This window comes from Loxodonta africana, chromosome 4 (genome assembly GCF_030014295.1).
Source record: "Loxodonta africana isolate mLoxAfr1 chromosome 4, mLoxAfr1.hap2, whole genome shotgun sequence".
Lineage (NCBI taxonomy): Eukaryota > Metazoa > Chordata > Mammalia > Proboscidea > Elephantidae > Loxodonta > Loxodonta africana.
This window is the reverse complement of record NC_087345.1, coordinates 104207428-104234694: the sequence shown is the minus strand read 5'-3', so window position 1 is coordinate 104234694 and position 27267 is coordinate 104207428. Positions and strand designations below refer to the sequence as shown.

Genomic DNA, 27267 nt, shown 5'->3' with positions numbered 1-27267 from the left:
GCATACAAACCATAACCCAAGGTAATTAAATCAATATTTCAAAAATACTGAGTATTTATTTAAAACGATAATATTAGTTACACCTACCCTTTATTGACTGCTTATTTTGTTTCAAGTACTTATCATATATTACTTTAAATGCTTACCAAAATCCTGCAAAATAGGTATTATTAGTCCTACTTCATAGATAAGAAAATTGAAGCAGAGTACATTGTCTATAAGATCTGTGTTCTTCCAAGGACTCTCCTCTATTTCTGCATAGAACATGTTAGATCCTGGGAAGATCCAACAATGAGACTATCCATGCTTTCTAATTTTAAGGAAATGGGAATAACAGCAAGTAGGCAAATAACCATGGACTGGCCGTGCCCATGCACCCCAAAAGTGCAGTACAAGGAATACAATTCTGAGCCAGATAGAGCCTGGGCTTTTCCAGCCTTTTCACCGCAGGAAGCCAGAATGGTTTCCAAAGCAGAGCACAGAGCACCAAACGGGCAGATATACAACACTTTCAAATAGAAACTCAGCCCTACCCACATTCCCCAGCCCCTAAATTCCTTCTATAAATTTTAATTCAAATCAGAGAGAAATTTATAGAGTGAAATTCCCCAGGATAAGCCCAGTGAGTTGTAAGCCATCAAGTCCCAAGAGCCCATGAGCCATTAAAACACAAGCTTGTTTCTTATGGAAGCCTGGCTTGTCAGCAACATAGGTGGCTGAGCATACTCTGCTCTCTTATTAATGAAGATTAATACATAGCCATTAAAATTCTTGTTTTAGCTAACCATCTATAAATTATGACTACATCCATTATAATGTCTTCTGGCACATGAACTTGAAATTGCTTTTGATGATATCACCAATGACCTTCATATTGCTAAACCCAGTGGTCATTTTTTGGCCCTCATCTCACTAGACCTATCAGCAGCATTTGACATAGCTACCCACTCCTTCCTTTCTGAACCACTTTTTTCTGGCTTTTTTTTTTTTTTAATTGTTGTAAAAAATATAGATAACACAACATTTACCTAGTCAACATTTTTCACATGTACATTTCAGTGATACCTGTACATCAATCATGTTGTGTAACCATCACCACTATCCGCTGCCTTATTTTCCATTACCATAAACCGAAACTGAAGTGGGAACCATATATCAGACAAGGGTTTAACATCCAGAATATATAAAAAGCTCCTACAACTTAACATGAAAAAGACAAACAACCCAATCAAAAAATGGGCAAAAGACCTGAATAGACATTTCAACAAAGAGAATAGCCAAATAGCCAATAAGTAGATGAAAAGATGTTCAATGTCATTAGCTATTAAAAAAAAAAAAACGCCAACTCAATTCTCACTCATAGTAATCCTATAGGACAGAGTAGAACTGCCCCACAGGGTTTCCAAGGCTGTAATCTTTATCATAGCAGACTGCCACGTCTTTCTCCCATGGAGCTGCTGGTTAAATTGCCAACCTTTCGGTTAGCATGCAAGCTCTTAACCACTGCAGCACCAGGGCTCTATTAGGGAGATACAAATCAAAACTACTATGAGATAGATATAGGAAACCCTGGTGGTATAGCGGTTAAGTGCTACGGGGATGAGTAAGATTAGAGAAAAAAACAAAAACCCTGGAAAATAACAAATGTTGGTGAGGATTTAGAGAAATTGGAACCCTTATCCAGCATTGCTAGTGGCAAAATGGTAGAGATGCTGTAGTAAACAGTTTGGCGGGTCCTCAAAAACTAAATATACAGGTAGCATATGACCCAGCAATTCCAGTCTTAGGTATATATACAAGAGACTTGAAAGCAGCAATACAAGCAGACACACGTATACCAATTTTCACTGCAGCACTATTCACAATAGCCAAAAAGTGGAAAACAGCCCAAACGTTCATCAACAGGTGAAAGGATAAACAAAATGTGGTATATAAACACAATGAACTATTACTTTGCCATAAAGAGAAACGAAGTCCTGATACATGTCACCACATAGATGAACCTTGAAAACAGTGGGGGAATCACTGTCTTCTGACTTTTTTGAAGCCACACTCCCGTTTTTTACTACTGTTCTCAGATTTTCATGCATTCTAACTCTCAATTTCAGAGCACAGTTCTAGGCCTTCTTCATCTCTTTTATCTTCATTTTTCTAATAGCTAATTTGTTGCATCCATCCCTTTGGTTTTAAATCTCATCTATGTGATGCTAACTACCAAACATATAACACCAGGTCAAACCTGCCCCTGAGTTCAGACTCATCCATACAATTGCCTTCTTGACTTATATACTCGGTTGTCTTACAAACCCCTCAAAATTACCAACCAAACTTTATTCATTCTACACCACAAATACCACCTCAATTCTGGTAATATAAACATGATCATGCCATTTCTCTAGACTAAAACTCTTTAATGGATTTCCATAGCACTGACAATAAAATCTTCTCTTTGTTCTGTAGGTCCTGGCACCTGTCCACATCTCTAACCTCATCATGAGCCAGTATTCCCTGTCTCTTTGACACAACCACCTGGTTTCTTTAGATTCAATTATATACCAATCCATTTCACACATTATGGCCTTTGTACCTACTGTTTCCTTTTCCTGGAATGCTCTTAGCCCACTCTTGCATGGCTGACTTTTACCTTTGAAACCTATTCTTAAATGCCAACCTTCCTGCTCCGACACCCAATCTGAAGTTGGTCCCCATCACCACAAACATTCTCTCTCCTGACACTTTTTTTGTTTTGTTTGGTTTTTCCTTCATAAAACTTATTACTTTGGAACTTTACATTTATTTGCAGACAGTAAGCCTTCATAAAGGCATAGGACATATATATATACATATATATATATGTATATATATATATATGTTTGATTTAAACTTGTATAAAACTGAAGAAATGATTAAGTAAGGGAAATCGCACAAGACATTGATCAAAGAAAAAACATCAAGGGTAATGGGGTAATGTATACTATAATGCCAATTTTACTTTATATATATATATACACACACATACATACGTATACATACATGCATTCTTCTATTTTTATTCATGAAGATATATACATATATACAAAATCAATATACCGACATAGATATAGATATATACACATAGATAAAAATAGATGAATGTGTTCCAGAATGCAGAAATTGTTTTCTAATTTTTTTTAATTGTGTATTTCTGGGTTTTCCTAAATTTCCTGCAACAAGTATGTTTTTGAAAATCAGAAACAAAAAAAAATTTAAGCAGTATTCACATTTTTTCAATTCATTTTATTATGAAAAGTGAAAAGTGACAATAATAAGAAATCCACAGATACATTATGACTACTTCATCTCATGGGAAATATGTTGGCTCTTTCCCAGAGGCTAGAATATATATTTTTTTTTTTTTTTTAGAATATATTAGCTATCAACCAATGATTAATCGTCTTGACTTAAAATAAAATTTAAGTTTCAGTTAATGCCTTATACTATTAAATAAAAAATTTCTAATTATTTGGCAAATGTGCAGTTGGATACAATTCTAGTCAGATCAGATGTGCTTAAAAGTTTCAGGGAAGACAATTATTCAGAATATATGTTAATGGTATATGCAGAGAAACAGCTACATTTAAAAAAAAAATTATCTTGCAGCCTAAAAATTCCTACTCTGAATATTAACAATACTAGACTGTCAGAAGGACCTACAAAGGGCCTCTCTGGCACAATGAAGGTATCTAAATATGTGGACATTAAGCACATTTACAGAAATGTTGTTGTTGTTAGGTGTTGTCTAGTCGGTTCCAACTCATAGCGACCCCATGTATAACAGAAAAAAACACTGCTCTGTCCTGCACCATCCTCACTCAAATTGAATGTACTAGAATATTATAATTTTAAAGGGAAAGCAGACCATCTTAAAAGGAAGAAATCAGGAATTAAAAAAAAAAAGGACAATAAGCAGGGAAAAGAAGCATTTTTGCCTGAACTGAAAAAACAGCTGAACAGGAGAGTCGAGACTAATTTTCATGTTTGAAAATGTGTGTGTGTTTCAGAGGGTGTCTGCATAATCTCAAATTTTATCCAGTACATCAGGTTGTTGCTGCTGTTGTTAGGCATCATTGAGTCAGTTCCGGCTCTTAGTGACCCTATGTACAACAGAAAGAAATACGGCCCAGTCCTGCGTCATCCTCACAATAGTTGTTACGCTTAAGCCCATTGTTGCAGCCAAAGTGTCAGTCCATCTTGTTGAGGGTCTTCCTCTTTTTAGCTGACCCTCTACTTTACCAAGCATGATGTCCTTCTCCAAAGACTGATCCCTCCTGACAACATGTCCAAAGTATGTGAGACGCAGTCTCACCATCCTTGCTTCTAAGGTGCATTTTGGTTTTACTTTTTCCAAGGCAGATTTGTTGGTTCTGTTGGCAGTCCTTGGTATATTCAATATTCTTCTTCAATACCACAATTCAAATGCATCAGTTCTTCTTCAGTCTTCCTTATTCATTGTCCAGCTTTCCATGCATGTGAAGTGACTGAAAATACCACAGCTTGGGTCAGGAGCACCTTAGTCCTCAAAGTAACATCTTTGTTTTTCAATACGTTAAAGAGGTTCTTTGCAGCAGATTTGCCCAATGCAATCTGTCTTTCAATTTCCTGACTGCTGCTTCCATAAGTGTTGACTGTAGATCCAAGTAAAATGAAATCCTTGACAACTTCAATCTTTTCTCCGTTTATCATGATATTGCTTATTGGTCCAACTGTGAAAATTTTTGTTTTATGTTGAGGTGTAATTCATACCAAAGGCTGTGGTCTTTGCAAGGTTGTGTTATCTGCATACTGCAGGTTGTTAAGGAGTTTTCCTCCAATCTTGATGCCACATTACTCTGCATATAATCCGCTTCTCAGATCATTTTTTCAGCATACAGATTAAATAAGTATGGTGAAAGGATACAACCATTTATAGAAATATAGAGTATTAAATTTTCATTATTTCATGTTCTTTCACTTACCAACTGTGAAGCTTTATTTGAAAAAAAATGTTGAACGTTAATTTTTCTGGAAAACAAAACAACGCTTTTAAAACTTTAAGCAAAAAAAAAATTAACAATTCACAATCGAGTCTTTGAAAGTTTTTCTTTGTTTTACACATGAGCTAATCAGATGTGTTCCTACCTTTCCAATTTAGAAACAAATCTTGCAGAAAATGATAGACTGGAAATACTCCTGACATCTAAATCAACTAATTGTTAAACTGCTTCAGAAAAGCAGCACTGGAAAGAACATGCAGTAACTTCATGTATCTACATCTATTTATGGCACCGAGCAGATGAACTCTGCTTTGAGAAAAATGTTCAGAAAGGCTTAGCACATTGTGAAGGCCCAGCACAACTGCCTGGTCTCACAACTGCACTCACTCAACTGCAGTGAAAGCGATGAAGGTAAAAGGTCTTCTGAATTAGTGCATAGCTATAAATCAATTATACTATTAGAATTACATTTTAGAAACTGTGATACACTGCAGATGAAAATCTCAAAGATTAGTCAAGCAGGGTAGATAGTGCAAACTAAGTTATTAAGACAGAATATTAACACATATTCAATCATAAAAACTCAATTTGGGACTAGAAATGTCCAGCCTGCATAAAGGATACCAAGCACAAGGAAAACAGTACCAAAAATGAAGACTTATACTCTCGTACACTTACTCTTGGGAGTAAACACTGAGCTCACCAGAGCATCCGTGGCCTTCCTCTTCAGAGGGAAAGAGTTATTGCTTTGCAATGTGACATTTTCCAAGACGTTTGCCCACAAGTCAATTACCTGAAATTCCTTGAATTATAAGCAAGGAGAAAATATAAAGGTTTTATCTAGATTATATATTTTTATAGATTGATGCAGATGTAGCTAAAGATGGACTTATACATGTACACAGATACATACAAACATATAGAAGTAAATTGACTTTCTTTCAATATTCTTGTAGTTGTTCTTAGGTGTGTTGAGTTTGTTCCAACTCATAGTGACCCTATGTACAAGAGGATGAAACACTGCCCAGTTCTGCACCATCGTCACCTTCTTTGCTATGCTTGAGGCCATCCTTGCACTCACTGTGTCAATCCATCTCATTGAGGGTCTTCCTCTCTTTTGCTGACTCTCTACTTTACCAAACATGATGTCCTTCTTTAGGGACTGGTCCATCTTGATAAGATGTCCAAAATACTTGAGATGAAGTCTCACCATCCTAGCTTCTAAAGAGCACTCTGGCTGTTTTTCTTCCAAGACAGATTTGTTTGTTCTGCTGGAAGTCCATGGTATATTCAATATTCTTCGCTAACACCATAATTCAAAAGCATCAAGTATTTGGTTTTCCTTATTCATTGTTGAGCTTTGTCATGCATAGGAGGTGATTGAAAATAGCATGGCTCAGGTCAGGCACACCTTACTCCTCAAAGTGACATCTTTCCTTTTTAATAGGCCTTTTTTGCAGTAGATTTGCCCAATGAAATACGTCATTTGCTTTCCTGACTGCTCCTTCCTTGGGTATTGATTGTGGATCCAAGTAAAATGAAATCTTGACAGCTTCTATCGTTCCTCCATTTATCATGATGCTGATTATTGGTCTAGTTTTGAAGATTTCTGTTTCCTTCCTTTATGTGGAGATATAATCCATACTGAAGGTTTCATCAGTAAGTGCTTCAAGTCTTCTTTGCTTTCAGCGAAAAGATCGTGTCACCTGCATACTGCAGGTTGTTAATGAGTCTTCCTCCAATCCTGATGCCCCGTTCTTCTTCATAGAGTTCAGCTTCTCGGATTATTTGCTCAGCATACAGATTGAGTAAGTATGGTAAAACAAACAAACAAAAAAATGCAACCCTGGTAGACACCCTCCCTGATTTTAAACCACACAGTATCCCCTTGTTCCATTCAAACAGCTGCCTTTTGGTCTATGTACAGGTTCCACATGAGTACAATGAAATATTCTGGAATTCTCATTCTTCAAAATATTATCCGTAATTTGTTAAGATCCACACAGCTGAAGGCCTTTGCACAGTCCATAAAACACAGGTAAACATCTTTCTGTCATTCTCTGCTTTCAGCCAAAATGTGTCTGATGTCAGGAATGATATGCCTTGTTCCATGTACTCTTCTGAATACTGCTTGAATTTCTGGCAGTTCCCTGTCAATGTACTCCTGCAACCACTTCTGAATGATCTTCAGCAAAATTTTACTTGCATGTGATATTCATGATACTGTTGGATAATTTCCACGTTCTGTTGGATCACTTTTCTTTGGAATGGGCACAAATATGGATCTGTTCTAGTCAACTGGCCAGGTAGCTGTCTTTCAAATTTTTTGGCATAAACCTCCGGCGCTGCATCCATCTGTTGAAACATCTCCATTGGTATACTGTCAATTCCTGGAGTCTTGTTTTTCACCAATGCCTTCAGTGCAACTTGGACTTCTTCCTTCAGTACCATCAGTTCTTGATTATATCCTACCTTCTGAAATGGCGGAACATCAACCAATTCTTTCTGTTACAGTGACTCTGTATATTCATTCCATCTGCTTTTGATGCTTTCTGTGTCTTTCAATATTTTGCCCATAGAATCTTCAATATTACAAGTCGAGGCTTGGATTTTTCTTCAGTCTTTCAGCCTGAGATATGCTGAGCATGTTCTTTCCTTTTGGTTTTCTACTCTAGGTCTTTGCACATTTCATTATAATACTTTACTTTGTCTTTTCATGCTACCCTTCAAAATCGTGTTTAGCTCTTTGACTTTATTGTTTCTTCCTTGCACTATAGCTACTAGACTTGCAAGGGCAAGTTTCAGAGTCTCCTCTGACATCCGTTTTGTTCTTTTCTTTCTTTCCTGTCTTTTTAATGACCTTTAACTTTCTTCATGTACGATGTCCTCGATGTCATCCCACAATTTGTCTGATCTTCAGTAAATAGTGATCAATGTGTGTTCAATGTGTCAAATCAATTCTTGAGATGTTCTCTAAATTTAGGTGGGATATACTCAAAGTCATACTTTGGCTCTCATGGACTTGTTCTAATTTTCTTCAGTTTCAACTTGAACTTGCATATGAGCAATTGATGATCTGTTCTGCAGTAGGCCCCTGGCCTTGTTCTGACTGATGATATTGAGCTTTTCTATCATCTCTTCCCACAGATGTAGTCAATTTGATTCCTGTGTATTTCATCTGGCAAGGTCCACATGTATAGTCACCATTGAAAAAAGGCATTTGCAATGAAGAAATTGTTGGTCTTGCAAAATTCTATCATGTGATTTCCAGTGACTGATCCTTTTTCTTTGTTTCCAACTTTCACATTCCAATGCACCTTGATTGCGTGTTTGATCAATTTCAGACTGTAGAATTTGGTAAAAATCTTCAATTTCCTCATCTTGGCCTTAGTGGTTGGTGCATAAATCTGAATAACATTCATACTAATTGGTCTTCTTTATAGGCATATGAATATTATCCCATTACTGACCGCGTTGCACTTCAGGATAAATGTCAAATGTTCTTTTCAGCAATTAATGCGACACCAGTCTTCAATTTGTCATTCCTGGCAAAGTAGACCATATGATTGTCCAATTTAAAATGGCCAACACCAGTCCATTTCAGCTCACTAATGCTTAGGATATTGATCTTTATGTGTTCCATTTCATTTTTGACGATTTCCAATTATCCTAGATTCATACTTTATGCATTGCACATTCCAATCATTAATGAATGTTTGCAGCTGTTTCTTTTCATTTTGAGTCATGCCACATCAGCAGATGAAGGTCCTGAAGCTTTATTTCATCCATGTCATTAAGCCTAACTCTCCTTTGAGGAGGCAGCTCTTCCCCCGTCATCTTTTGAGTGCCTTCCAACCTGAGGAGCTCATTTTCCCATGCTATAGCAACGTTCCACTGCTATTCATAAGGTTTTCTCTGGCCAATATTTTCAGAAGTGCACTGCCAGATCCTTCTTCCTAGTCTGTCTTAGTCTGTGAACTCCACTGAAACCTGTCCACCGTGTGTGACCCTGCTAGTATTTGATATATTGGTGGCAGAACTTCCAGCATCACAGGAATATGAGAACCACCATCGGACAACAAACTGATAGAGTACTGGAATATTCTCGGTTAAGACAGAATATTTCACATAAGGGACTTTCATTTCATTCACTTTTTCAGAACCCTCCTGTTTTCAAGAATAGGAGTCCTGGTTGCACAGTAGTTAAAGCACTCGATTGCTAACTGAAAAGTAGGTGCTTTGAACCTACCAGCTGTTTGAGGGGAGAAAGATGCAGCAGTCTGCTTCTGTAATGGTTTACAGCCTTGGAAACGCTATGGGGCAGTTCTACTCTGTCCTATAAGGTCACTATGACCCAGAATAAATTCAACAATGGGTTTTGCTTTGGTCTGGTTCTCAAGAACTAACCTAAATCATTAACCACCAAAAAAGAATACTTTGATCACATTGCTATAATTTTCACACTAAACTCCATCAATAATTTTAATAAATTACAGTAATTTAAAACCTTGTTGTTAGTTGCCATAGAGTTAATTCCAATTCATGGTGAACCCCAGTGTGCAAAATAGAACTGCTCAATAGCGTTTTCAATGCCATGACCTTTTGGAAGCATATTGCCAGGCCTGTTTCCTGAGGGAGCCCTCGTGCCACAGTGGTTAAGAGCTACGGCTGGAATCAAAATGTCGGCAGTTTGAATCCACCAGCTGCTTCCTGTAAACATAGGGGGCAGTTCTACTCTCACTATTAGGGTCGCTATGAGTCAGAATCAACTTGAGGGCAACAGGCTTGGTTTTCGTTTGGTTTGATCTTCCGAGGCTCCTCTGGGTGGGTTCGAACTGACAACCTTTTGTCACTTTCAGCTAGTAATCAAGCACTTAACTGTTCGTGCCATCCAGTGTGCCATTTGAAACCTTAAATGATACATTTTCTTACAATTAAATCATAGTCTTAAAAATATTTTAAGGGATTGCTTTTAAGAGGTCAGTCCTTGCTATTAATGCTTGAATTCTTTTTTGGGAAATGTAGGTTAATTTTATCACATGGCAGTTAGCTATCATCTTCCTTTATGTAGGACAACATACTTTTTAAAAATGAATTGGGAAGATTATTTTAATTTAGTTTATTTTCATTTAGATTACTATCTAAATTCAATTAAAAATAAACTTGAAAAGTTTAATATATTCTCACCACCTCTAAAGTCTCTGAATATTTATCAACAGTTCTGTATACAAATGTTCAATAAGTGCTGCTGACATTCATTAAAAAGTAGGTTATAATGAATTTCTCACTCTCAAAACTAACCTTTGATCAATTTTTTTTTAATCCTGAATAGCAGAAATTCCTAAATGTTTTTCAAAGTATTAAATTCTATTACCTTTTTTTTTTTTTTTTGTAACACACTTTCTCCTCTTCCTGAATGTTAGGCATAGTTTCAGCGCTAGCTTTTATAATTCTACATGTTTATTTCCGTGAGTTTTACTCATTTAAATTGACTTTGTGTTAAGGCTTTTGCAGGTAAATGGAAATACTGTAAGCTAAATCTGAGAATCACCTTTACTCACAAGTGATCAGAATGAACTTGTACTTCTTCCTGTGACAAATTAGGCTGTTTCAGAGTAAGTCTTCCCCTAACACTAGGAAAGCTGGACAAAATATTAAGTCTCTTTTGGAGGCACCAGAGAGCTACCAATAAAGTTATAATTTGTAGAATCAAAAACCTGCAGAAAAGAAATGTGAAGCAAGAAACCCAATAGGGACTTGTGTTTGATAAAGAGAGACCAAGCTCGACAGAGATTCAGCAGTCTTATCAAGGTAGGGCAAAACATGAGTTAGAAACCCCACAAAGGGGATGTATACATGTTTAGTCTACATTTCTTTTCATCTTTCAATATGTTTAAAACCTATATAAAAAAAAAAAGACATTGAAAAAATAAACCACGAAAGGATTTTGATTGGGACCACAAAAGGCTACACTGGAGGACTAAGGAAGAATCAGAAAAAAGACCAGTCCTCAGAAGTAATGAGGATCAACTTCTAGTCACTCAGATCTGGATTAAGGAGATTTTGTCCTAGCATAGCCCTCTCTCCAGAAACAAAAGTAAATTCACTCTAGAGAAAGGTAAAATAATCCAAAGTCTCAAATTATCTCTCATTTCTCCTAGCAATACCCAGCGTTATTAATAGGTACAAGAACTTCAGCTCTCAGCTCTGATGGAACAGCTTGTAGCAGACAGACCAATGCTCCCATTGAGAAAACTAGAAAAGGAAGATAAAAATACAAAAATTAATTGTTAAATAAAATTGGAGAGATGCAAAGGCAGTCAAGACTTGAAGGCCCCAATTCTGAAGAGAAAGGAAGTTCATCAGTGCAAGTCCAACTTTTGCTTGGAACAAACAGTGATGAAAGAAAGTGCAAATAAAAGGAGGGGGAAACAGAACCAGGAAATCTTAGCAACAATTAGCCATACTTTCGAACAGTACATGACTGAACAGACATAGGAGTTTTGTGAAGTCAGTAAGACTATCTGGACTCAGCCTCCTTTTATATTTCAGGAAAGCTAAAAAAAAAAAAAAGTCAAAATCAAATTACATTCAAAGTTAATATTAAAAAGAGATTAGAAAACAGAATAATAAAAGCATGCCAAAGATATACTCAAAAACCAGATCAAAACTGTAATTTAGCACTTCAAAACCAAGTAAAGACATACACAAAGTTATAGAAGACAAGAAAAAATGACATAAATCAAAGTTAGAAACCACTGAACATGGGGTGACAAATCAAGGAAGAAATAGAGATAAAATAAAAAAGCATTTTAGGAATGAAGTAAACTATAAAGGACATAGAATAAACAAGTACCACAGATAATGTCTTAAGAGAATAGAAGGTGAAAAAAGAAAGATTTTTTTTTTAATTTAAGAATAAAAGAATAATGAAGAAAAAGTCAAAAAGAAATTGAGAGAAAGTAGCAAACACTGTATAGAGAAAAAATTGGCCCAGCATATGTTAATAGAGGTCCATGAAGAAGAAAACCAAAGCCAGGAACGGAACAAATATTAAAAAATATTATTTGAAAAAATGTTTCAAATAAAAAAATTTTTGAAATTGCATATTAAAAGAACACACCATCTACCTGAGAATACCAATCCAGAATGACCAATAACTAAGACACAGTTTACTGAAAGAACTGAGTATTTTTAGAACAAGAAAAATAATCCACTGGCCACCTATGCAAAAAGATCGTATGATTTAAGGAAAAATAAAATGAAATTTTTATCAGATGTTTTGATAGAAATACTGTATGACACAAGAAAATGGAGAAACATATTTAATATAACCAAGAAAAAGAAAGTATGATCAAAAGATTTTATTTCCTTCAAATATAAAGGACACAAATTGTTATCAACATGCAAGAACCAGGCGAATTTTGTTGCCATGAGCATTTTCTAAGGAATCTACTAGAGAATGAGCATTAAAAAAAAAAAGAGCATTAGACAATAAAAATTACCAGAGAGACTTCGACATATGGAGTAGCGGTGAGTGTTATTTATGGAATTAAGACTAAACAAAGAGGAAAAAAGGGAAAATAAAGTATGCAATAATTATATGACCTGATAATGTAGATGTAGCATAAAATTATTCCAATGATCTAGTCATTAAGCATCAACGGGGGTACTAACTCTAAAAATCAGTGAAAAGAAGACATCACGTGCCTCCTGATGCAAGTTTACACCACCACCAATAGATTTGCTAAAGTAATTGAACCTGTGTCTGATCAAGCTTCTGATTCCATCCAACAAATTCTAGAAACCCAGAGTACAGAAAAGCATGCTGAACTGCACATCGGGGCCCCACCATAAGTACACAGACCAAAAAATAAAAAAAAACATTGCCTTCAAAGTGATTTCAACTCACAGCGACTCTACAGGACAGAGTAGAACTGCCCCATAGGGTTTCCAAGGCTGTAAATCGTTACGGAAACAGACTGACACATCTTTCTCCTGCAGAGCAGCTGGTAGGTTTGAACCCCCAAACTTTTTGGTTAGCAGCCAAGGGCTTAAGCACTGCGCCACCAGGGTTCCTTCCATAAGTATATAGTCAACAAGATCTCTGCTATGGAAAGCTTTGTAGGTCAAATGCTCCAGGTTGTCTAACAGATAATTTGTAAGAAAAAGAAAGAGATGAAGGGGAACCTGTAGATTAGAAAAGACATACTGATTTTTTTTTTTAATGTGCAAGATTAAATTATAATGTATAATTAGGTGTACAAACTTGGGTGATAACACTGTAATTACTTGCACATACACACACACACACACACACACACACACACCATTTATAGAAGTCATTACTCCTAGAGAAACAGAGAGGGCTCTGGTTGGGAAGGGCCCATGGAAGGAAATTCTGGGGTGGCCAGTAAAGTTTTGTTTCTTGACCTTTCTGTTAGTACAAGAATGTTTGCCTTGTAACAATTCACTCCGTTAAACATTTCTGTATTGTTCCTGCATTTTTTATTGGAAACAAAAGGGAAATTAATGCAGAAATAAACACTTCCCCATCCAAAAACAATTGAGACCATACATTGCCAACATAAATGTACCAATAGAAATTTTAAAAAGTTTTCTTCATACAGAAGAAAAACGATCCTTGAAGGAAACATACAAATGTATGAAGAAATGAAGAGCACCTGACAGAGTAAATATGTGGAAAATAAAATGAATATTCACTCTACAAAACAATAAAATAGCATGTTTGTTTATATTATATGCAAAATTAAAACTCATAATAAGAATGATACCAAAGGTAGGAGTGGAATTCATGAGTTAAAATATTCTAAGGACCAAGCATTTTCTGGGAAATTGTAAAAGAACTAATTTATATTTGTTCCTGAAATACCAAGAATGAATGTTGAAATCTGTAGGGTAAATACCAAAAGAATAGTAAAATAAGCATAATTAACAAGCTGAATAGGGAAATGTAATATTAAAAAATAGTCGAATCCAAGAAGAAAGGACAGATAAAGAACTTCAAATATGTAGATAAAAGAAAAAGAAATGGTAAAATGGTAGAGTTAAGCCCAAACATATCAGCAGTTACATTAAATATAAATAATCTAAATACTAAGGCAAGGATTATCAGAGTGGATTTGATTTTTTTAAGCCAACTATATGCTGCTTAAAAAGGTACATTTTAAGTGTAAAAACAGAAAAATTTAACGTAAATGAATGGGATAATAAAAACCAAGGAAATATTAAACAAAAGAGAGCTAATTTAACTATTCAAATGTCATGCAAAGTAGAATTTAAGGCAAGAAGCACTTCCACAGAAAGAATAAGAACCTGGAATATCTAGCCTAAAAATGGGAAGAACTGCTCAAAAAGTGATAGGGACTTTTTAAAAGGATAAGAAGCCAGCTTGAAGGTGCTCCTCCCACTGGACAAATTCAGGATAATGTGCACATCAAAATAAATGATAATAACATATTAAGATCTTTCAGATAAAATAGGATATTATGAGTCCATATTCATATAATCAAATTAATTAAAAGCTTAATGATTTGAGATTTTATACAGACTCAAAGTATTTTCTTTTTTTTTTTCAAAGTGTCTGCCCAAATACTACCTCCTCAACATAACTCCCAAAATACCTCCCTAAAATATATATTAACTACAAAAATAAATTAACTTTTTTGGTGGAGAAGCCACACAGACACCATTTTGATCAAATGATCAAAATTAACCTAACCAGAAATAGAACAAATCAAAATCATATTTCATCCATGACTCTTATTCAATTGGTCACAGGATATCCACAGAGCTAATAACCTTCAACTGAGCCTTATAAAGTACAATAGGAAGCTTATTATATTAAGCCACAGTTTCTAATTATCTGTGGCCAGAAATATTTGTAAACAATTTTACGTCCCTTTTTAAACAGGAAATTTACAAGGCCAGTCTGCAGATCTCTTTCCAGAAATGGTAAATGTGTCTGCGCAGTATTTTCCATAAGTATACACAACAGGTTTTTGCTAAAATAAACAAAAAAAACCATTGCTGTTGAGTTGATACCAACTCATGGTGACCCTATAGGGCAGAGTAGAACTGCCCCCATAGGGTTTACGAGGAGCAGCTGGTGGATTCAAACTACCAACCTTTTGGTTAGCAGCCGAGCTCTTAACCACTGCACCACCAGGGCTCCTTTGCTAAAACAGTTATGTTTTAAGACTAGCCAGACATTCTACAGAATAGACAGGTTTTGCTGTTTTTTCAACTGCACATCACACGACGGTTCTTGTAAGAGAATACCAAATGTCTGCTGTTAAACAATCTCTCAGTCCATCACAGTGGAAATGTCAAGATCCATGAGGATCCTTCAAATGCCTACCAAAGAAATACAATTTCTACAGACAGGGTGTTCAGCAGTACATTGCAATAAAAATCTTTTAACAAGTGAGAAAAGAAAAACAAAAAACAATTGCTCTGCAGCAAGAATCCAACAGTAAAGATGGTGTCAGTTGCCAGGCAGGGCCCTCAGTGGATCAGCAGCAGAGACTGCCTCCAGATTGTTGAGGGCTTCCTCTCTCCTGTATGAATAATTTTGGGTGTTTCACTATGATTTTTCTCTAGAACAAAAAGGAGAGAATGAAATAAATGCTCCCTAAGCTTTTAGATGTAAAAAACATGTTTTAACAGACATTGTAATTCAAATAACAAAATATTAAAATATAATGTTACAAGAAAAAGCAGCAGAAGGCGGCAAAGGGCTCTCATAGCTAACCAGCACTTCACGTAAATTTGTTCATATGAAAAATGTGACCTTTATACCAAATTATCTATAGAATTCTTCCAACTCTTAAGTTTTCAAGCCATGAAAGCTAAGTGTGTGCCTGTGTTTGAGGGTGCTTCCAAATTTACGCCAAATATTAATTGAGCATTTTCTAAGAACAAAGCCATATCTATCTGAAGTGCTGTGGTACAGAGCTTGGCCTTCATGGAGCTTTAAGAAGCATAGCTAAGACATGCAAGTGAGTACATGCACAAACTATGTCCTTTCTGTTTGTTGAATAATAGAAAGTAAAAAAATGACAAGAGGCACAAGAAAGGGTACAAAACAAACTATGGGTTTCAAAGGAGCAAGGTGGAAATTCTAGTTGTGACAGTTAAGACAAACTTGTAAATAGAATAACATTGAACCTAAGCTGAGAAAATTTTCCCATCCTTTCTAAGTGTGCGTGTGTGTGTGTGTGTGTGGAACTGAGATAAGATATACAGTAACCAGCATTTGGCTGTAGATTTGACTCCGAACTATAATAAATGGAAGTTATAAACAACTTCAGCTTGCATTCTTCCACCATAAACTAGCTTAGGGGATCCAGAAGTAACTTGTAAACATTACAGCCAATAGTTGTAAATGTTTAAAAGTAATCCATAAAATGTATTAATGGATGATTACATATGTATATCTAAAATATAACTCAAAAAAGTTAATTACAATGTTTTCAGAATCTCGCAAAGTAAAGTGTGCATCCTTAGAGATATTACTTCGCTATTTCCACCTGCCACCAAGCGGTTTTCGTATTTTCATAATTCACGGCACTAAATATTACTTCTAGCTCCAAAATGATTATGCACTGAATTAAAATCATTTTTTTCAAAGATCCATGATTTCAAGAGCTTTCGATAGCTCACAATCATCAGACAGAATTTATCGATGATATGGAGGTAATTCTAACAGTGGCAGGTATAATTTTAAAACTGCAGATTTCAACTGAAGATTAATTTTAAATAATTTTTCTATTCCTTTAGTTGGAGCATTTGTTTTGACACATTGTAAAACTCTTCTTTTACTTCCCCTCTCTACCATTTAAAATAATTCATCCAGAACATAAAATCATATTGCTAGTTACTACATACTTTTCCAGAATACACCTGAGTTCAAAAGTAAATATAACTACAATATTACTGAGTTAACGCTGATACCTAAATCAGTAAATTGTATAAACACACTGAAGTTGCTGAGAAGACTGTCCAACTACATTGCACACTCCTTGATGTAGAAATACGACCTGTTTTTAATCAACCGCAACAGCTACATAATAGGCATGCAATAAAGGTTGGTCATATTGATAAATAGATGGATATACTTTATATTTTTATAAATTATTAACCAAGTACCTATAATATCATTTTATTTGTCTAATTCCAAATACCCTGATAGAAGTTATCATAGGTTTTGTTATTTTTCATCCTTTTCAGGTAACATTCAGTACTTAAAATATAATTAGAAGAATTGACAAAATGACTATAAAACACTTTTTGAACTCCACAGCACCACGAAATCACAGATTTGTAAGCAAATTAGAGCTAATCGGGTCCAACTTCTCTCCTCATGAGTCCAGCCTCTCTTCTGAATACTGGACACCTACTATCGCTCCAGGACTCTGTTGCAAGAAACACATTCTACTGCAGGATACTCTGGGTGTTACATAGGTCTTCCTCACAGTAGACTTAATGCTGCCTCTTCGTTCCTCTAATCTTTGACCAAAAATTTTGTTTTGTCCCAAACAACATTACGTAAGTACACCCCCATGTCTGTACGAAATGCTTTAAGCATTTGAAGATAATTATTATAACTATTCAAAATGCTTGTATTTTCAGGTTAAGCATTCCCTTATTCATATGTCATAGCTTCTCTCATTCCTTTTCAATACAGTTGCCCTTCTCAAATACAAACCTGGCTCTTCAGTAGCCTAAAATACAGAATTGAAAAGAAGCACTCCAGATTTGCTCCCAAAACACAATAGTGGCAATATATAATAGTATTAGGTTGAATCACATGAAAATTGTCAATACACAACCTTTTTTGACCTAAAAAATGACAATTTCATATGGTTCAACATAACAGTGTTATCTTCCTTGACGTAAGCACTGAACACCCATCACGCATCCCCAGGTTTCATTAGCATTTTAGCAGCTGGGTAATACCACAGGTTTCATGTTAGGTTTGAGGCTAAGTAATTGCCCTATGTCATTTTCCCATCAACTCCTTGGCTTGTGCAATGAATTTTACAATGCAAGAATTTACTTACCTGCCACTTACTAGTTTTGTGATCCTTATAAAAGTTTTTTTTTTTTTTAATTTCTTGGAGTCCCAAATGTATCCTGAATCATTCAGTGCTTATTGTGAGACAATGTTCATATTTAATAGTAACAATAATACCCAGACTCTATTGTCAGCATTCCCTTTGATACAGATGAGGAAACAGAGCTCTCAAAATAAGAAGACTGCCTTTCTCATATATTTTTGTGGGGATTAAATAATAAACATTGTGTATTTCATTTTTTTCACCCCTCTCCTGTACGCAGCAAATTCAGTCAGCTGATAAATATAAGAGATTTTAGCTCCAAAATGCTTGTCTGTTGCATTGGCACTTCCTTTCTATTTTTCCAGACTGCTCTCTAGATCCCGAAGTCTTTGAACTCTTCAAAACTTTGTTGAAATTGCCTCTTAACTGGTTTCTCCTTCATACATCAACTTGTACACATTCTATATATTTCTTGTCCTATTTCTCATCACTTTCTCAATTTTTACTTTGTCTTTATGTCCCTTTTGAGTTTGATTCTCCCTAAGCAATATTTTCTGCTCCTTTTTTTAAAAAAAAAGATACTCTGTTTTCTATGTCTTATCTTTATATTATGCTATTTTCACTTAATAGTAGGCCTTCTCTTACTGTTTTTTTTGTTTGTTTGAAGTCAAGGTTAAGAAAATAGGAACAAATTCCCAAAGACTGATTTATAGAATTTCTTCCCAAATATAAAACCAGTAGGTGAAGGTTGGGGTCACACTAGTATTCTGCATATTGGAGGGTCTAAGAGCAGTGGTATACCAGCAAGGGCACTAGGGCCCGATGACCTGGGTTGAAAGCCACACTCCATCACTTACAATTGGGTTACTTTACACGAGTCTCCTAACCTTTCTGTGCTTCATTTTCCTCATGTGTAAAATAAAGATTAAAACAGTACCTACCTTTTAAAGTGTTGTGAAAAGCAAATTAGTCAATACATGAAAAAGACTTAAAACAGTGGCTAGCTTTTATTGTAAAAGATGTTGCAAATTAAACAAGCAATTCATATTTTATTACATAGTGAACAAGCCTTAAAATACTCTGTATTTTAAGCAAGGGAAAGTTTGAGCTGAGCCTGCCCTCTAAACTAGCTAACCAATGCCACTTGTGAGCACAGAATAAAAATAAGCAAACAGAACGCTGAGCTTCTGAAACATTTTACATTGTGCTCCCTCAAACTCTCCATATCCAGTGAAGTTCCCAATCTCCTTGTCACTGGGGATTTGCACTGGCCCAGATGTCTGGTCCCAAACCCTAGGTATGCTTATCCTGGCTCCTTTTTTGGTCCCTCAAATAATGTCATTTTCGAGACACTCCAGGAAGGTCCTTGTCCTCTTCCGAGCTTCTGTTCCTGGGCAAACTTCAGGTGACTTGGCATCTCTCTTCCCCTATCTATCTCTGCTTTTAGCATGTTTGTTTAATCTCTTTTATATTTCAAAAGAGACTGCCTCAAGGCACACGGAGCACTAATTCTGTCTCATTAACATGACAAAGACAATCCATTCCCAAATGAGATTATAACTAAAAGCATATAGGTTAGGATTTACAACACATATTTTTGAAGGACACAATTCAATCCATAACATTATGCCCCTTGGCCCCCAAAAATTCATATCCTTGCCACATGCAAAACACCCTCACCCCATCACATCATTCCAAGTCTTAAATCAACTCCAAGTCCAAAAGCTCATCTTAGAATCATCTAAATCAAATATAGGTGAGAGTTTAGGCATACTCCATCCTGGTGCAAAATTTCTTTTCATCTGTGAACCTGTGAAATCTGGAGTACAAGTTATTTGTTTCGAAAGCACAATGGTGGAACAGGCACAAGACAGATATTTCCATTAGAAATGGGAGAAACTAAAGGGAAAGACAGGGCAATGAGCACCAAACAAGTCCAAAACCCAGCAAAACAAATTGCATTAGCTTTCAAGGCTTGAAAATAAACATCTCTAAGATAACCTGGGTGATGCCCCCGCCTTCCAAACTCTGAATGTTGACCACACCCTCTGGATTCTGGGTGAAGTTCCCTCTGCCATAGGCTTCAGCTCTGCCTTCCAGACCCACTGGCATGGCAACTCTACTTCGTTGGCCTTGGGCAGCCCCATTCACCTCATCCATATAAGTGGCGACCCCACGCCCTCAGCCCTGGTAGGCCCCATTCTTCTGCCACTTGGGCATGGCAGCCCCAACCCTTTAGCTTTGGGAGATGGCTCTATCCCCTGGCACACCTTAACAGCAGCCCCACACTCTGGAACTGAGTTGGTGAAGATTTGACTTCTTGAAAATGTAAAAACAGCTTGCGGGATATGTCTGACCTCCTTCAAACCCACAAGGAGGAAAGAGAACCAAGATCAACAGCACAAGGCTGACTCCCATGAGGTAGAGGGCAGACAAGCCTTCTCTCTCCAGCATCTCTACCAATTCTGACACCAACTCTCCCCATCCCCCGCCCCCCCGCCCCAGCACTCTCTGCTGGATTCATTAATTCATTGCAATGGCCACACAGAACTCACAAACCATACTCACAATTATGGGGTTTATTAGGAAACTACCAGTTACACAGTTCAGGCTCAAGAGCATTCAGGATACAGTTCTTCCGTCAGGATAGCCTCTCCCCAGCTGTGCTCATAGGCATGCCTCTCCCTAGCCCTCACTATCTGCCCAAAGGCACTCGGCTTTCTCTCTCTGTGGGTCAGGAAGCCACCACGCTGTCTCCTGCTGCCGGGTCTCTGCTGCTGGGTCTCTCCTTCGGGTCTCTCCTTCCTTGGTGGTGGGCTTCTCCTGCTGCTCTGGAATTGGCTCTCTTTTAAGCCAAAACTGACTAATACCCTTGGTGGGCCAAAATTACCCTATCACACAATCACTCGGGTGGGAGTTACAAGGCCATGGCTAGAAAAGACCACACACAAAAGTAATTAATCCACCACAGAAACCTCAGAAGCTGTGGCCCCACACTTTCAGATCCAGGAGACCGTGGTACCACCACCCTTTGAAAATGAAAAGGCCTCGTCTCTTCTGAGCTTCTGCTCCTGGGCAATCTTCATGTAGCTTGGCATCTCTCTTCCCCCAATTTCTGCTTTTCATATACTTGTTTAATCTCTTTTATATCTCAAAAGAAATGTACTCAAGACACCCAACACTAATCCTATTTCATTAACATTACAAAGACAACCCATTCCCAAATGAGATTATAACCACAGGCATAGAAGTTAGGATTTATAACACAAAAGCGTAATTAGGCAGTTGTATAAGAGACAGAGGGGCATGGACCAAGACAATATTGAAATAAAGCAGACAAAAGATAACATTGTTCTGAATAGGGGGGTAGCTCATCTAAGAATATTTTACTAAATGTAATTCTTAGCATTGGATAACTGCTTAAGTGAGGAAGGTGCAGAAGAGAAAATCAAGGATGATTGTACAAATTATGGTTTGATATTTCAGATGATGTTATTAATCATATTCAGAGCAAAAAAAGTATAGGTATAGGGGTAAGGGTGATGAGTTTACATTTGGGTAAGTAGAGTTTGAGGTAAGTATCTATTAGTTTGTCATACTGTGGTGGCTTGTGTGTTGCTGTGATGCTGGCAGCTATTCCACTGGTATTTCAAATACCATCATGGTCACACGTGGTGGACAGGTTTCAGCAGAGCTTTCAGACTAAGACAGACTAGGAAGAAGAACCTGGTAGTCTACCTCTGAAAGAACTGGTCACTGAAAATTTTACAAATCCCAGCAGAACATTGCCTGGTATAATGCCTGAAGATGAGCCCCTCAGATTGGAAGGTGCTCAGAAGATGGCTGCAGAGAGGAGCTGCCTCCTGAGAGTAGAGTCAATTTTAATGACATGGATGGAGTTCAGCTTTCGAGACCTTCATTTGCTGAGGTGGCATGACTCAAAATGAGAACAGCTGCAAACATCCATTAATAACTGGAACATGGAATATACAAAGTATGAATCTAGGGAAATTGGAAGTCATCAAAAATGAAGTGCAACACATAAACATCAATATCCTAGGCATTAGTGAGACGAAATGGACTGGTACTGGCCATTCTGAATCAGACAATAATATGATTTCCTATGCCGGGAATGACAAATTGAAGAGTGATGGCATCGCATTCGTCATCAAAAGAACATTTCAGGATCTATCCTGAAGTACAACGTTGTCAGTGATAGGATTAATGTCCATATGCCTACAAGGAAAACCATTTACTACGACTATTATACAAACTTACTAACCAACCACAACGCCAAAGATGAAGAAATTGAAGATTTTTACCAACTTCTACAGTCTGAAATTGATCGAACATGAATTCAACATGCATTGATAATTACTGGTGATTGGAATGCGAAAAATGAAAGAAAAGAAGGGTTGGTAGTTGCAAAAAATGGCCTTGGTGAAGGAAGAGGTCACACGATAGAATTTTGTAAGGCCAACGACTTTTTCATTGCAAATACCTTTTTCCAACAACATAAGTAGCACTATACACACAGACTTTGCCGGATAGAATATACAGGAATCAAATCAACTACATCTGTGGAAAGAGATGATGGAAGAGCTCAATATAATCAGCCAGAACAAAGCCAGCAGCTGACTATGGAACGGATCATCAATTGCTCATAGGCAAGTTCAAGTTGAAGCTGAAGGAAATTACAGCAAGTCCACAAGAGCCAAAATATGACCTTGAGTTTATCTCACCTGAATTTAGAGATCGTCTCAAGAATAGATTTGACCCACTGAACACTAATGACCGAAGACCAGACAACTTGTGGAATGACATCAAGGACATCATATACGAAGAAAGCAAAAAGTTATTAAAAAGATAGGAAAGAAAGAAAAGACCAAAATGGATGTCAGAAGAGATTCTGAAAACTGCTCTTGAACATAGGGTAGCTAGCAGAAGAAATGATGAAGTAAAAGTGCTGAACAGAAGATTTCAAAGGATGACTCGAGAAGACAAAGTAAATTATTTTAATGACACGTGTAAAGACCTGGAGATAGAAAATGAAAAGGGTGAAATCTGCTCAGCATTTATCAAGCTCAAGGAGCTGAATTCAAGCCTCAAGTTGTAATACTGAAGGATTCTACTGCGACACTACTGAATAATGCAGGATGCGTAAAAGAGGATGGAAAGAATACACAAAGTCATTGTACCAAAAAAATTGGTTGACATTCAACCATTTCAGGAAATAACATATAATCAACAACTGATGGTACTGAAGGAAGAAGTCCAAGCTCTGCTGAAGAGAATGTTGAGAAACAAGGCTTGAGGAATGGACAGAGTAGCAATTGAAACATTTCCAAAAAAAGATGCAGCGCTACAGATGCTCACTTATCTACATCAAGGAATTTGGAAGACAGCTTCCTGGCCAACTGAATGGAAGAGATCCATACTTGTGTGCATTCCAAAGAAAGCTGATCCAACAGAATGCAGAAAATATCAAACAATATCATTAATATCACATGGATGTAAAATCTTGCTGAAGATGTTCAAAAATGGTTGCAACAGCGCATCGACAAGAAGCCGCCAGAAGTTCAAGCCAGATTGAGAAGAGGATGTGAAAGAAGGGATATCATTTCTGATGTCAGGTGGATCATGCCTGAAAGCACAGAATACCAAAAAGATGTTTACCTGTGTTTTAATGACCATGCAAAGGCATTCAACTGTGTGGATCATAACAAATAATGGACAATATTGCAAAGAATGGGAATTCTAGAACTCTTAATTGTGCTCATGTGGAACCTGTACACAGACCAAGGCACAATAGTTCAAAGAGAACAAAGGGATACTGCATGGTTAAAAATCAAGAGAAGTGTGCATCAGGATTGTATACCTTCACCATACTTATTCAATCTGTACACTGAACAAATAATCTGAGAAGCTGATGAACAAGAATGTGGCATTAAGATTGGAGAGTCATTAACAACCTGCAATATGCAGATGGCTCAACCTTCCTTGCTGAAAGTGAAGAGGACTTGAAGCACTTACTGATGAAGATCAAAGACTACGGCCTTCAGTATAGATTGTACTTGAATGTGCAAAATAAATTCTCACAACTAGACCAATAAGCAAAATCCTGATAAATGGAGAAAAGATTGAAATTGTCAGAATTTAATTTTACTTGGATCCACAATCAATGTCTATTGAAGCAGCAGTCAAGAAATCAAAGGACGTATTGCATTGGGCAAATTTGCTGCAAACCAAACCCAAAACCCATTGCCATCAAGTCAATTCTGACTCATAGAGACCCGATAGGACAGGGTAGAACTACCCCATAGGGTTTCCAAAGAGTGCCTGGTGGATTTGAACTGCCTACCTTTTGGTTAGCAGCTGAACTCTTAACCACTGCTGCAAAAGACCTCTTCAAAGTATAAAAGTGAAGATGTTACTTCGAGAATTAAAGAGAGACTGACCCAAGCCATGGTATTTTCAATCACCTCATCCAGATGCAAAAGCTGGACAATGGATAAGAAAGACCAAAGAACTGATGCCTTTGAATTATGGTGTTGGCAAAGAATATTGAATATTCCATGGACTGTCAGAAGAATAAACAAATCTATCTAGGAAGAAGTACAAACACAATGCTCCTTAGAAGCCAATGCTCCTTAGAAGCAAGGATGGTGAGACCACATCTCACATACTCTGGACATGTTATCAGGAGGGATCAGTCTCTGGAGAAGGACATCGTGCTTGGTAAAGTAGTAGGTCAGTGAAAAAGAAGAAGACCCTCAATGCAATGGATTGACAAAGTGGATGCAGCAATGGGCTCAAGCATAACAAGGATTGTGATGATGGTTCAGGACTGGGCAGCATTTTGTTCTGTTGTACATTGGGTTGCTGTGAGTCAGAATTGACTCAACAGCACCTAAGAACAACAACATCGAACATAATAACCCAAACCCATTGCCATGAAATCTGTTTAGATTCATGGTGATCCCACATGTGTCACAGTAAACTGCACTCCATAGCGTTTTCAACAGCTGTAAGTTTACAGCCTTTCTTCCACAGGACCGCTGGGTGGGTTTGAGCCACCAGCCTCTTAGTTCGCAGCTGAGCGCAAACCATGCCACTGTGGAACAACTGCATGTATATGTGCAGAAGCAGGCAGATATGAGAGGCTGATACTCAGTATTCCACCGACCCTGGCCCCCTATCAATAGGGAGAATTTTTTAATTTTTTTTTCCCATTTTTGATAATAAATTACAGTGATCTATTCTTACCCTCTAGCTCACTAATGTGACACATTGGTAAAATGGCTGGCTGCAAGGCAATCTGTGGAAACACATAGCACGACTCTCACTAGGCCACAGGGAAATCTAGCCAGAAACTGTAACCTCTTTATATCAGAGCACTAACTTCCTGAGATAACTAGCAACTACAGGCAGGTGGAAATGTCTCTTATTTAAATACTTCCTTCCCACTCCCCAAGGATCAGTCTTCAATGTAAATGTAGAGATATTCTAGGGAAAAAAAATTAAAATAATTCTGCCTCCTTGCTTTTGCCTTATTAAACAATGTATATTTATATTTGGAAACTGAGCTTGTATTTATTTTCACGTAATAAGCTATTAACTTGCAAAAAGAAGGTGATATTTGATATAAAGCACCAGACATAAAACCTTTCAAAGTGGTATTTTATGAAAATCGGCAGTTGGCTCTACAAGTGAGACTAAGTTCACAGACTTAAATTATGTAGGTAATCATGTCAAATAGATTGCAACACATTAAGTTTACCTGTGATTGAGGAAAATACAAGTTTCAAAGCTAGAATGTTCCACAGGAAGGTCATTAAACACGCCAAACATTCAGGATTATTAAAAACAAAAGAAAAAGATACCTTTTATGTAATAAAAAAGCAGCTCAGTATTTGGGTTTAAAAAAATGTAAAATAACTAAAAGCAATAAAGTATCACCTTTATCAAGGTATAACTTACACCTTTCTGTACAGTGACTTTTTAAATTTTGTTTTAATTCTTACCTCCCTCCATTCTTTATTTCCAGCTCCTTGTACATATAAGACACAAACTATAAAAGATAAAAAATACACGTTATATATTTATAAATTTCTTTTTTAACACCAGCTGTATGTTTATACACACACATAATACAATTTATTTTCCAACTGTCCAAAAGCTACAACACAGATTAATACCTAGTTCCTAGTCTTACCCTTGTAAGACTAATAAATTATCAAATGACTAAAAATTATCATAAAGAAAGAGAAAACAAGCTCTATCAGGTCTTGAGGACTTAATGTGCACTGAGCTGGGTACATAAATATAAAAATTACTTGCTATTGCCTTCATCTAAATTATGCTAAAGTATAAACAAATTTAAAAACTACACTTTAACAGTTATTAAGTATTTCAGTATGTTATTACACATAAGTCCCAAGGTACCTAAAGTGCTCAGAGCCATAACAGGAGAGACCACCACCAGGGATGAATCATACTCTATGTTTAATATATGTAACTCCCACCATCTGTACTAATAAACAGGTCAGAAATCATCTCTACCATGAAAGGAAGTCCAAAAAGGGAGATTAAAAGTGTTCAGTAAAGATTAACCAAAAAAAAAAGCAAAACAAAAACCCATTGCCATCCAGTCAATTTCGACCCATAGAGACCCTATAGAACAGAGTAGAACTGCCCCATAGGATTTTCAATGAGTGTCTGGTAGATTCCAACTGCCAGTCTTTCGGTTAGCAGCCAAGCTCTTAACCACTACACCACCAGGACATAAAGATTAAGGGATAAGAAAAGTCCCATCTAGTTGTCAAATAAACTGATTATTTGCCTACAAGTTGAGAATTTTTTAATACTCACAAATTGTGATGCCTTTTTCCCCAATGACTACTTCAGGAATTCACCTAAGCCCTGACAAAAACCTTTCTTTTGTATTTAAACTACATTTATTCCTGCATTTGTTTTGAAGAGATGGAGAACTACTGAATAGCAATTTCCAAATATTGCAAAATTTGGAAACACTAACTGACTTCTACAATTAATTCTGCTGTTTTCCAATTCAAACCTACCCTTTTGACTTTTCTAAATTCTCTCCAACTTTCAAGATCTCTAATTAGGAATCAAAAATTGCAGTTCGTAACAGATGTTTAAATTTCACTGGG

At 36.7% G+C, this 27267-nt stretch overlaps 1 protein-coding gene across 1 annotated transcript in view; it reads right to left on the bottom strand.

The window, feature by feature from the left end:
- Positions 1 to 27267, bottom strand: part of CPNE8 (copine 8) — a 281410-nt gene that overhangs the window by 214495 nt on the left and 39648 nt on the right. The window contains exon 3 of the mRNA XM_003405719.4: positions 26119 to 26165. Within this exon, the coding sequence (XP_003405767.2) occupies positions 26119 to 26165 (47 nt within the window). The remainder of the gene's footprint in view (positions 1 to 26118; positions 26166 to 27267) is intronic.